Source organism: Corythoichthys intestinalis, chromosome 12 (assembly GCF_030265065.1).
Source record: "Corythoichthys intestinalis isolate RoL2023-P3 chromosome 12, ASM3026506v1, whole genome shotgun sequence".
NCBI classification, from domain to species: domain Eukaryota; kingdom Metazoa; phylum Chordata; class Actinopteri; order Syngnathiformes; family Syngnathidae; genus Corythoichthys; species Corythoichthys intestinalis.
This window is the reverse complement of record NC_080406.1, coordinates 26,205,738-26,219,737: the sequence shown is the minus strand read 5'-3', so window position 1 is coordinate 26,219,737 and position 14,000 is coordinate 26,205,738. Positions and strand designations below refer to the sequence as shown.

Genomic DNA, 14,000 nt, shown 5'->3' with positions numbered 1-14,000 from the left:
GAAAAGTTACATACTGCCGTGGCTTAGAGGAACAGGGCCAACCGACATGTAAAACATATTTGCGGAAGGTAGCAACAACTCCGATATGATTTTGCATTTATAACACTGTCATGAACGGATCCCACCAACTCCAGCGTGTTTAGTGTGTCTAGCCGTGGTAAACTCGTATTTTTTTCTCTCTAGGAACTGTCCGTGTTGAGAAAGAAAGTGTGTGTATAATGTAAACATGATAAAAGAGTCATGCACACATGCTTTTTATGGAAAAATAATTCAATTATTTTTGTTCTGATGGTATTAATGTTGAGCTGTTGCTGTGGGTTTAGTTCCACTCACCTAGAGGACTGCATTTATTTTAATTTGATTAGATTTTTTTTTTTAATTACATTATACTTATGTTCCAATTTGCTAATGTTTTGAAAAATAAAAATCCTGTTCAATGGAAACAAGTTTTTCTTTATTTCTTTAAACCCAAATATCTCAGAGTAACACATTTTAGAGCTGTAATTGTAATACAGTGATACCTTGAAACCTTGATATTTTGGCTTAAGGTTATCATAGCGTCAGAATATCATAACGGCCCATCCATTTTCTATCAAGCTTATACTGTTCGGGGTAACAAGGGTCTAGAGAACATAGTGGTAGATATGAACAAATCGATAACAGGCTCCTTAATAGACACAAAATCCGCCAGTAATCCAGGGATACATTCATTGTCAAGATGTGCAACAGCTATCACGATGATAGAAATCAGTCCCACAATGACTCATAGTAAAAAAAATAAAAATAAAAATTAAAACATCATAATTGCTCACTTAACTGTACAAGTAGCACTACCAAGTAGGAAGTAGCAGTGTAACTGTGGCTGAGCATTTGGGACTTGTTATGCAGCGGCTATGATGCTCTGTCAAAATATCTTTCACGTAAAATAAATATGTTCCCAAGCAAAAAAATATCACAAAATGTTGCACATTTGTTACTGACCAAAGACCTTTTGTGTTAAAAACTTTTTTACTGTGTATGTTTTATTTTTGTCATATTTTCTGATCTCATCCAACAAATGCCATGTAGCAAGTCTTTTTGCTGTTGTCGTCAATCATATGTTACGGCATAAAGAAACAATGCTCTGCAATAAATATCTTTTACCCGTTTGAAAATACTCTATATAATAGGCTTATTTATGATTGATGCCTACATTAAAAAAAAAAGTTTCCCAGATCATATTGAGTCGAGTCTTTTAAGTCGTTAAAAATATTGTTTTTCTATCAAACCACAACCAATGTATCTAAATAAGCATCAAATCGGTCTCATACGAAAGATTAATCACATTTTAAGGTACTCCAGATTCAAATTGGTCAATATAGTGATATATGAAATAATAATCCTCTATCGTGTATATCAGGGGTCCCCAACCTTTTTTGCACCACGGACCGGTATTATTTGGGTCTTTTTTTCACGGACCGGTGTTCTGAAAAATTTTGCAACCCATCAAAAATTGCAACGTTGCGGTTCTACGCATGCGCGTAACGTTAAACATGGTCGCAAAATGCGCAAATGCAGCGATTCCAAAGTAAACACTACAAACTTTCTTTAAAAAAATATCTCAAAAGACGTCTGTTTACCAGTCATCTTCGCTCGTGTGGGGGCTAATTATTTCAGGGAACAAATGTGCTGCGCCCGCGGCCTAGTAATACGTTATTATCGAGGACAAGCGTACATAGATATATTATATACACAAAACAAGATGTACTGCTAGCTGTCCAATCAATGCATTTCTATGACGACATTCTAATCTTCCCTGTAGTATTATATCTAGAGTAGACAGGGATATTGGTGTGTTAAGCAGGGGCACAGGGTTAATTCGGCCAGAATGCGGTCTTTAATAAATTATTATTTCTGTGCGGCCCGGTTGCAAATGCGCCACGGACCGGCACCGGTCCGCGGCCCGGCAGATGGGGACCCCTGGTGTATGATTAGATTTACCTAGGTCGAGCCCCTCCAAGTTTAAATGGATTGGACAGCTATTACATCGATTACAATGGCAGCCAAGCCAGTAAAAAAACAATTTAATTGTCTGTGTATTTGGTGTAGTTTAAGGCTGCTAGTGGTTTTTTAACATGTTAGTTGTGTGCAGATGAATATACCAGTACAGTCAAGTCACCAACTGGTGTATTACAATATCAAACTGAAGCGATCTTATGTCATGTTTAGTCCTATTTGTGCAACTCGAAAGCAATACAATATTAGTGTGCCAGCGTGAATCCAGCTCCATTCATTCTGACACGTTACAAAAGATAAGAATGATATCAAAGTGGAGGTGACAATTGTGTAAATGTGAACTTTTGGAGGTCGTGCCAACTTGAAAGCTGCGTAACGCTATCGTTTGGGAACAGATAAGCCTGAGAACAGGTGCTTCTGACTGTGTAAATACTTGAAAGTGGCAAAGTAATGACAGGAGATTAGACGGGGGGAGCCCCCGCCCTCGCGTAGACAGGACGAGCCCTGACATATTTGTTATTAGAGTCCAGCCAAGGAAGCCAGATGGGGATCGGGCTGTGAGGGCCTCCTGACACAAGAGGGCAGACAAGGGGGTCACCGGGGGGCTGCGATAGCACACGCACCTCCAGATGGTGAAAGAAGAACCAATCGGCTGCTGCCTCATAACTACAAAAAAAACTGTGCTCACCAGGAGCACCCCCCCTTTGGTTCCACCTCCACGCCTCCTCCAGGGAAGGAGAGAAAACAGAAGGTGGCGGGACTGCATCATTGCCTCCATCAGCGTGATAATTTACACATCTATCTTGTCGTGCTCGCTCTCTCTCTCGCCGGCCGTCGCCATCAATCTCCGGCGGGCGATTTCGCAGCTGAGGCGAGCCGGAAAGAGCGACGTGGACGAAGGCTTCGTCCCGCCGCCGAGAAGTAGAGCTCAACCGAATCGTGTCTATCTTGCGCAAGTGCTGCACGGCGGCCAAGGTGAGGACAGAGGGGTCCCGGTCGACAAACGGAGGTCGAGGGAGTGAACGACGGACCCCTTTTTCACAGACCCCCCCCCTCCCCCCCAAGTATTGATAGATGGCTCAGCGTGCAGGTGATGGATGCTCAGAGGCTCCTCGCTGCTGCTGCAGCACCGGTGACCCACTTGAAGCACTGCTTTTACAAGCAGTCATCCATTTTCTATCACGCTTATCCTGTTCGGGGTCACAGGGGTCTAGAGAGCATCCCACATGAGTTTAGAGAGAGCGGCGGGGTACACCCTGGATTGATCACCTGTCAATCAAAGGGTTGACACAAACTGGGGCGATATTGCAATATTGAGTAGTTGACTCGCCAACTCAAAGCGTTTTAAATACATTGAAGGTAGCATTTACCAAACCCACATTACACCAAGCTGGTGTCCGTGTTGGTTTGGAGAGATAAATAGCAGCAGTTGATTTTTTTTTGTATTGCTAGTGACCTAGACAGTTGCTTCAGGGTTAAAACGTTCACAAGTTTTGACTGCTCCCCCCTTCCTCAGTTATCAGGCCCCCCAAATGGTGTCCATGGGTAAATATAGTTAGCTAAAAATAGCACCACTATGTTCATATGTAGCATAGGCGTGTAACAATTTATTTCCTGTTGTTGTTTGTTCTTCTCTTCTGTCTGCTTCCTTCCTTTCTTCCCCCTCATACCCCCTTCCTGCTCGCTGCTTTCTCCCAATGAATAAAAGAAAAAACACAATGGGGGTATACTAAACTCCCATGTGATACATTAAAACTGTTCAAACCATAAGGACACTCAGATTCCTATTCGCTGTGTCAAAGCAGCTAAACAGGACAGGTTGAAAAAAACAAAAAAACAAAAACCCCTTCACCTACATAATTTGGATGTGGTATGGAAAAGTGATTTGACAACCATACCTCTAAGTTAAAAAAAACTGTTACCCAATGAACGTCGCTGAAGACAACGACTACTGGAAGAGCTTATTTGGGGCGCCTCAGATTCAGTTTTCAGTATTTTAGATCCAGTATTACACAATTAATAAAAGATGTATGTAGTGCTAAAACGATTACTGGCTTAACTCGAGTAATTCGATTAGAAAAAAAAGCTTCAAATTAAATTTTGCTGCTTCAAGTATTGTTTAATTAAAGTGGCGTTGTAATGGTTTGCTTTGAAATTGGGAGGATTAGGTGGATACACAACCCTCTAGTGGCAACAGTGAACATGATATAACTCATTTAACATGGCTGAATCCAGCTGCTCCCCGTTAAGACCAACATAAGGTAGGTTTTGTTTGAGCTAATATGTTTTTATAATGCATTCGTAATTCAATTTATAGGTATATTTAGCCATTTTTTGTGGGAATATGTGTTTGAACAATTTATTAAGAGCATTGTTAAAAAAAAAAAAACAACAACAAAAAAAGTATTTTATAGCATTTAAGCTATCGGACTTTGGCTATGCAAGTTAGCCAATTGTTCTTTTTGTATTCAGATCCTCATTCATTTATGCTTTTTATAGCATTTGAGGCAATGGGCCTAATCCAATTACTCGATTATTCAAACTAGCTAGTTCATATAGTGGGGCAAATAAGTATTTAGTCAACCACTAATTGTGCAACTTCTCCCACTTGAAAATATTAGAGAGGCCTGGAATTGTCAACATGGGTAAACCTCAACTATGAGACAGAATGTGGGGGGGGGGGGGGGGGGACAGAAAATCGCATTGTTTGATTTTCAAAGAATTTATTTGCAAATCCTGGTGGAAAATAAGTATTTGGTCAATACCAGAAGTTCATCTCAGTACTTTGTTATGTACCCTTTGTAGGCAATAACGGAGGCCAAACATTTTCTGTAACTCTTCACAAGCTTTTCCACACACTGCTGCTGGTATTTTGGCCCATTCCTCCATCTCCTCTAGAGCAGTGATGTTTTGGGGCTGTCGTTGGGCAACACAGACTTTGAACTCCCTACACAGATTTTCTGTGGGATTGAGATCTGGAGACTGGCTAGGCCACTCCAGGACCTTGAAATGCTTCTTATGAAGCCACTCCTTTGTTGCCCTGGCTGTGTTTTTGGGATCATTGTCATGCTGAAAGACCCAGCCACGTCTCATCTTCAATGCCCTTGCTCATGGAAGGAGATTTTCACTCAAAATCTCGATACATGGCCCCATTCATTCTTTCCTTTACACAGATCAGTCGTCCTGGTCCCTTTGCAGAAAAACAGCCCCAAAGCATGATGTTTCCACCCCAAAGGTTCACAGTGGGTATGGTGTTCTTCGGATGCAATTCAGTATTCTTTCTCCTCAAAACACGAGAACCTGCGTTTCTACCAAAAAGTTGTATTTTGGTTTCACCTGACCATAACACATTCTCCCAGTCCTCTTCTGGATCATCCAAATGCTCTCTAGCGAACCGCAGACGGGGCTAGACGTGTACTGGCTTCAGCAGGGGGACACGTCTGGCAATGCAGGATTTGAGTCCCTGGCGGCGCATTGTGTTACTGATAGTAGCCTTTGTTACTGTGGTCCCAGCTCTCTGTAGGTCATTCACTAGGTCCCCCCGTGTGGTTCTGGGACTTTTGCTCACCGTTCTTGTTATCATTTTGACGCCACGGGGTGAGATCTTGCATGGAGCCCCAGATTGAGGGAGCTTATCAGTGGTCTTGTATGTCTTTTATTTTCTAATAATTGCTCCCACAGTTGATTTCTTTACACCAAGCGTTTTACCAATTGCAGATTCAGTCTTCCCAGCCTGGTGAAGGTCTACAATTTTGTCTCTGGTGTCCTTCGACAGCTCTTTGGTCTTGGCCATAGTGGAGTTTGGAGTGTGACTGACTGAAGATGTGGACAGGTGTCTTTTATACCGATAATGAGTTAAAACAGGTGCCATTAATAAAGGTAACGAGTGGAGCCTCGTTAGACCTTGTTAGAAGAAGTTAGACCTCTTTAACAGCCAGAAATCTTGCTTGTTTGTAGGTGACCAAATACTTATTTTCCACTCTAATTTGGAATTTATTTATTTTTTAAATCAAACAATGTGATTTTTTTTTTCCACATTCTGTCTCTCATGGTTGAGGTTTACCCATGTTGACAATTGCAGGCCTCTCTAATCTTTTCAAGTAGGAGAACTTGCACAATTGGTGGTTGACTAAATACTTATTCGGCCCACTGTAGGTCAATCGACGACTAAAATAACTAATAGCTGCAGCCCTAGATTTACTCTCTGCCTTTCTCACTGTAGTTTTACCACTATCACTGCATACGTCTCAATATAATATTTGTTTTATCCATTATATATATCTTTTTGATTGGCTACATGAGAGTATGCTTATATTAATGTTTAAAGTTGAGAATGTGCAAGTCATTTTTACTATTTTCCCCTTTACGGCTTATTTAAAAACAAGTAGTGAATGATCACTGCCTGGCAACCAATTCAAGGTCTACCGTGCCTTCCGCCTATAGTTACAGGAACCAGGAGTTACCTGGAACAGGCTCAGGCATCCCTGCAACCCTCGTGAGGATAAACGGCATGAGAGATAAATGAATGAATAGTGAATGCTCACTGCCAGCCTTCATGTCAAAATATAGATTGGACGTCTCTCACTGTTGATGGTAGAGAATTGGTTATTTGCTCCTTTTTTCCCCCTCTAACTTTCCCTCAAGCGACACAAAGAAAAAAACACAAACAAGGGATTGTTTGTAACCTGAAAAACTAACAAGTGAGTACACTCATGAGTTAAGAGCCCAGGATACATCTAAAATACTACCTCATCTAGTTCTGGTTTATCTGATAATTGAATGTGCGCTATCCAGTTCCTGCCCTATTCCATATAAAAGGAAACAATGAAATAAATGCCCTCTCTTCTTTTCAGCTTTGATCCTGAGATTTTAAAGGAAAGAAAGGGGGACATTGTCCTTTGGGTTATGTCACTCGCGAGCACACGTTAGCATTGTGTCTCGTGCTCCAGAGACAGTGGTGAATCGCCGGACATAAAAAAAAAAAAAGGTGTATTTGCCGCTGTGCCCTCCAACTTGGCCATCCTTGACTACATCTGTTTACTTTGATACACAAAACCCAGTAGAAGCGGCTCCATTTGTCAGCAGCTGATTGTAGCCAGACAAACTGGTCTGTCCGCGGCCAGATAGCGAGCTCCGCTGTTATTAATCACAATTACAGAGTGGGCCTCGCACACCGGAGTCGCATCAATACGTCCCCTTCCCCCACCTTTACGCATGCTGCTCAGGGTGTACCGGGCCACACTTTGGAGGTCAGCATTCAAGCGGCAACACTGGCGGCATCATTTAGGTCGGCCTACGCCACCTCCTTTTTATTAGCGATCTTTTAATTTTGAACCCATCCACGCCTTTGGGGAAAAATTGCAATTTAATATCGCGGCTGATTCACTGCATACTGTTTTTGACAGGTGTGATGAATAGCCTGAAGTGATGTATGAAAACAGCCAGGCGGATGGCAATATAGATAAGGCGGGCGTTTCGCTGAGCCCTGATGGGGCCGGCGGAGTCGCTCGGCTGCCCTTCCCTGCTCACGTTTCATTTGCTTGCCGCCGAGACGAACAAATGGCTCCGTCGCAGATGCCGGGACATGGTGCTTTGGACCCGTGAAAGAGGCCAAAACCTGCATTACAGGCACGTCTGTCAATGCTGTCAACGCTCACTAAAGTAGGGAAACACGAATACCGATTTTTAACAATTTAACCAATGTGGGACACTGAACGTGACATGAAAAACATTTATGTGGGTGTACTCAAGATGACCGACATTTAACTACATCAATCATAGTACCAAAAATGACCTATGAGATGCAGTGTGGTGCCAAAGAGGAATTAGACTGAAAGAAAATATCAAGAAAAGGTGGGAGAAGACATTTTTGACATGAAAATCAAATGATTAATAAGCCATCTATTTTAAATGGTAACTTTGTGAATGATGAAGTGAGGGATAATGTTTCAGTGACAGCAAACAACCACTGCCAGGCCTCTCAGTCAAAATGGATTGGACAATTTTTGCTGTCACCTGAAAGGGATAAGTAAGTATATTTACATAGGCTGTTTGGCCAAACATGTTGCTTGTAAAGCGCTCAATACATAAAGTTGGAGAGGATTTTGTTGCAAAAGGGGTTTGAAATTATTAGAGCTGTCAAAATTATCGCGTTAACGAGCGGTAATTAATTTCTTTAATTAATCACGTTAAAAAAAAATAAATAAAATGCAGCACGGTGGCTGAGTGGTTAGCACGCCTGCCTCACAGTTCTAAGATCAAGGGTTCAATCCTGGGCTTCGGCCTTCCTGTGTGGAGTTTGCATGTTCTCCCCGTGCCTGCGTGGGTTTCCTCCGGAAACTCTGGTTTCCTCCCACATCCCAAAAACATGCATGGTAGGCTGATTGAACACTCTAAATTGTCCGTAGGTATGAGTGTGTGCGTGAATGGTTGTATGTCTCATTGTGCCCTGCAATTGGCTGGCAACCAGTTCAGGGTGTCCCCTGCCTACTGCCCGTAGTTAGCTGGTATAGGCTCCAGCACCTCCGCAACCTTCGTGAGGAAAAGCGGCATGGAAAATGAATGAATGAGGGTAATCACGTTAAAATATTTGAGGCATGTAACGCACATGACCCGCTCAAACAGATTAAAATGACAGCACAGTGTCATGTCCATTTGTTACTTGTGTTTTTTGGTGTTTTGTTGCCCTCTGCTGGCGCTTGGGTGTGACTGATTTTATGGGTTTCAGCACCATGAGCATTGTGTAATTATTGACATCAACAATGGCGAGCTACTAGTTTTTTGTTTGAAAATTTTACAAATTTTATTAAAACGAAAACATTAAGAGGGGTTTTAATATAAAATTTCTATAACTTGTTTTAACATTTATCTTTTAAGAACTAAGTCTTTCTATCCATGGATAGCTTTAACAGAATGTTAATAATGTTAATGCCATCTTGTTGATTTATTGTTATAATAAACAAATACAGTAATTATGTACAGTATGTTGAATGTATATATCCGTCTTGTGTCTTATCTTTTCATTCCAACAATAATTTACATAAAAATATGGCATATTTCATAGATGGTTTGAATTGCGATTAATTACGATTAATTAATTTTTAAACTGTGCTTAACTCGATTGAAAATTTTAATCGTTTGACAGCCCTAGAAATTATATATTCAGTTTTTATGGATCATAGCTTGTGGTATGAATTAAACCGGGCAAGATAATTTAATTTAAAAACAACAAATAATCGGGCCTTCGGGTATTTCAATTCAGATTGATTACACAGGAACATTCCTGTTACGTTAGGTCTGATGGCTGTTTGTGACTAATTTCTGGGTGTGGAATGCAAAACTGATCTCAGCTTTTCTCTATCACGTCCACTTTTTAACAACAGGATACCAGTGTTTTATAAAAATAAAAAATATAATAATAATAATAATAATAAAAATACTATACTTAACGTGCTTGTTTTATATGTATTAAAAAAAAAAAAAAATTAATAAGAAATGTGAAAGAAACAGGCATGATTTATTTAACATCTACTGTATATGCTTCCTCTAGCTCAGCTCAGATCATGGAACTGTACAATATCTATCACACCTATGACACACAACTCTACATTTTATTGTCCCCACATGATTATAGTCCCTTAGCCTCCCTGAGTAAATGCATTCATTAAATCAATGAATGGATGTGCCAAAAAAGGAAAGGTCAAAGATCAACACGCAACTTGGCACAATGTCACTGACAGCTACAAATTCAGAAATCTTGGTGTAATTATTGACTCAGACCTAAAATTTGAAGGCCATCTAAACTTTGTCACTAATTTTGCCTATTACCACCTAAAAAATATGGCCAGTATTAATGGGCTTTTGTCCAAGCAAGACATGGAAAAACTTATCCATGCATTCATTTTTAGTAGATTGGACTTTTTCAACGGTATATTTACAGGTCTTAATAAAAATACAGTCAGGAAGCTGCAGCTAGTACAGCATACTGCTGCCAGAGTCCTTAAATTGTTACACTGGCTCCCAGTAAGTCAAAGGACAGAGTGTAAAATACTACTGCTTGTCTACAAAACACTTAATTGCCTCGGACCAAAATACATGCTCAATTTCTTTTACAGGTGCACTATAATTATCGGTCCGATAATAGGAATTATGATGTCATCTCAATAAATCCAATAACATTATTAATAGGCCCGATAATATAGAATATTTTTGGCACGGCATTGGTGGATTGGGATGTGTGTGTTGGTTTCCAGTATGCAAAGTTTTGTTATTGTTCTAGAGGCCGAATTTTTCCATCACTGAGTGATAAACCTTACTATGGCAATTAACACTGTAAAATGCAAACATTTGTTATGTTTACAAGTTCTTGAGAGGCCTTTTGGTTATGATTAGGCTTGCTGTTATATAATTACGAGGTTAAGAAAGTTGTTTCATGGACCAAGACCACAAAAGTCTCCTCTCCAGTTGCACCAAATGTTTTATCTGCTGACAAAGCACAATACCTTTTGGGTTTATGTTTGTTTTAGTTCAGTACTCATTGTTCAAGGGAACACATCGTCAATGATATTGACTGATTGATTGTGATGACTCAAATTACATTTATTTGAAAAAATAAATATGGGCACTTTATTTGAAATCAAAACTGTTTCTTGTCTTTGTTTTGTTCATAGTAATAATGTTCATGTCATCATGAAATTCTGGTTAGGTCAAAGGCAAATCTATGCTGAATCCACTACTAGAATTTTTGACCTACAGGTGTTCAAAAACTCAGGTGAATATACAATTAAAATTCTATATATATTATCGGTTATCGTATTGGTATCGCCCTTGAGGAGCAGGAAGTTATCGATATCGGTTTCAAAAAATAGCTATCGTGCACCCTAATTTCTTTGACCCCATGAAGCATCCAATGGTTCTCAACCTGGGTTCGATTGAACCCCAGGGGTTCGGCAAGTACGACACGCTGGGATCCATTTTAATACATTCACTAAATCTATACAAACTGACATTTCAGGCAAGGTTTTGGAAAGGTTTGCCCCCAATTTACATTTATTCCATTCGAGTTAAACGTACGGCCCACATAGTGAATCACATGCTTTTATTTTGACACTTACGCTGTAATACTTGAGACTTGTGATTTATTCATGATCGAGAACATTACTGTACTTGGGTCACTTTTGTGTCTGCAGTCAAAAATGTTCACACGCCCCTTCCCAGTCAATGGCTGCTTCCATTGACAACAACAGACGTCCAATTCACTTAAACAGGAAAGACTGGCAGTGAATGCTCATATTCTCGTCCCACAGATGACGCTAGACATCCAATACATTTTGACTGGGAGTGGCCAATCATTCGTATAGTGGATATCAGGTGCCGGCAATGACATCCAGTGAGTTAACTTGATTGGTCCAAAGGATATTGGTCCCGCCTCATGAACTCTAAATGCCTATATGTGGCCTGCAAAACAAAATGAGTTTGACAGCTTTGCTTTATTCCATTTCTTCCAATTGCTGGTCCTCCATCTGATTATAACCGAAACTGTTTGCTCAGTGGATGGTTGACTCGCAGTCGATATGAAGAAGTATAACAGATCTATGGGCCGCATGGACTCAAATTTTGATCTGTTTCAAAAAACATGCTGCGAAATGTGAAGAAATTTGAACCGGAATTCTGTTAGATATTAGCTTGCTAGCTTAGATATAGAAGTATTAAATTTGAAATTGAATTCCTAAGTGTTCGGTGGATGCACATGTGAAACTTGTGGAGTTCGGTACCTTTAGTAAGGTTAAGAACCACTGATCTAGACCCCTATGTTAGTCTGGAACCGGTCCGCTGTATGTTCCAAGAACAAGAACCAAGTAGGGTGAGGCAGCATTTAGTTACTATGCTCTTCACCTCTGGAACAAGTTACCTGAAGGTCTGAATTGTGCTCAAACTGTTAGCTCATTTAAATCAGGGCTAAAAATGCTATTGTTTACAACAGCATATTCATAACTGCCTATATAGTTGACATTTCAAGTTACAGTGGTACCTCGACATACGATCGCTTCAACACACAATCTTTTCGACATCCAACGTAAAATTTGACTCGCCATTTGTTTCTACATCCGACGACATGCTCGAAATACAACGACATGACAGCACCGCAGATGGACGGACGGCGGATTTTCTTGTCAGGGACATCACCACAGGTTTCAAAAAGGTTGGTACAGGTGGTGAAACAAGGAAAAAGATGACCGTGGGGTGCGCATCCGTTAACTGGCTCAACAATACACCCGAAGAATGTCTACCATCTCCACGGTTTTCCTCAGACCACCGTTCGCCAGTTTTTAAAAAAGTTAAGCTGACAATTATATTAGTGGTAACATCGCCAAAGAAATCCCCAGCTTTGGGAGGTTTTTATCATTTATTTCAGAACTTGTCCAACACAAAACGCCTACTGTCCGTCCAAAACAAAACGCCTACTGTCAGCCGCAGTTGACGGTGTTCTCAACAAAACGTTAAAAGTTAAAGTAAACTCCCAACTGCACCGCTTCCTCTCTCTGTTACATCAGCCACAAGGTGCGTTCAGATACAGCAAAAAAAACGTCCGCCACGTTAGAACCTGATTTGTTACATTATTACAGGAATTATTATTATTATTATTCTAATTTTAATTTGTAATTTATTTGTTTTGCTATGTGTAATTGCCATTTGTAATAGTACCAGCTGTATTTATTAAGGATTTAGTGTAGGTTTTTAGGCTGTGGAACGAATTAATGGAATTATAATGTATTCTTATGGGAAAATCCCGCTCGACATGCGACCATTTCGACTTACAAACAAGGTCCTGGAACGAATTACCTTCGTATGTAGAGGTACTTACTTAAGGTTTTTGCTTTTTATCCTGTTTTTGGTTTTATTTCCAATTCTGATTTTAATTTTTTTAAATGTCTTGATGTTTTAATGTGATTTTTATGTATCATTCTATTTCGTGTTTCAATTGTTTGTTTTTAACTTTGTTGATTTAATGTGATGTTTATATATCATTTTATCTGTTTGTGGATATTCAGGTGATGTAAAGGACTTTGAATTGCCTTGTGTTGAATTGTGCCATACAAATAAATTTGCCTTTGTAACTTGACACTATTATGTTTCAACAAGGGGCATGACTGCTGTAATTATAATTGTGTACAAATACCTTAAGTAAAAAATGTATACTTGTAGCTTATTCGGGAGTGTTCAACTTGAGGACAGTCGTGATTGTTGCTCGAACAATAGTTCCGCCATCATATTTTGCTTATCTGGGAGTAAGCTGTGGATATCCCAGAAGAAAACTGACTGCAATTTTGGTACCAGCATGCCAATTTTAGTATAATTCATGTATAGAACTCAATAGAACTTTACTCCAAATTTGTTTGTCAATGTTATTAGTAGCTGTGTAACCACTTAAAACACGTACATAATCAAGATCATTAGTACACCATCACAATCTAAATTTTTTTTCCTACCTCCATGGTGATGTGATAAGCTGCCCCCATTAGCAAGGATCTCGTCTCTAGCAGCATGCTGAAGAGAAAGAAAACATCACACTTTAGTCATCCATCCCCACTGTGGGAACAAATTCTTGCATGGGGCAGAGGAAATGAGGCACCTCCACTTGCTCATAGACATGCACTGGATCAGCGAGGCCCCTGTAGTTGAAGGCGAAGTAAAAGTAGACACAGGCACCGGAGTCATATGTTTGTGTCACCCTGAAAATAAAAAGAAAGGAATTTAAATACACTATCTGTCAATCGAATGGTTTGGATTGTGGAATTGACTTGATTCCGTCAAAGAATGCATATCTTATATCTTATGACAGATATAACAAAGCTCAGATGAATGCTTCAGAAATTGACTGATGGGATTTTCTTTGTTCAATTACAAATGCTGCCAAATGGCAACCTGATTTAGTTTAATCTTCAAATGGATATTTTAAGTGCAAACTGTTGTTTGCCTATTTATCTCCAGCGATTGGTTAGTGA

General features: G+C 39.9%; 1 protein-coding gene across 1 annotated transcript in view; it reads right to left on the bottom strand.

The window, feature by feature from the left end:
* agps (alkylglycerone phosphate synthase) overlaps positions 1–14,000 on the bottom strand; it is a 62,729-nt gene that overhangs the window by 5,251 nt on the left and 43,478 nt on the right. Inside the window, exons 18-19 of the mRNA XM_057852320.1 lie at positions 13,628–13,727; positions 13,485–13,542 (exon numbers count right to left, since the gene is read on the bottom strand). Coding sequence (XP_057708303.1) covers positions 13,485–13,542; positions 13,628–13,727 — 158 coding nt within the window. The remainder of the gene's footprint in view (positions 1–13,484; positions 13,543–13,627; positions 13,728–14,000) is intronic.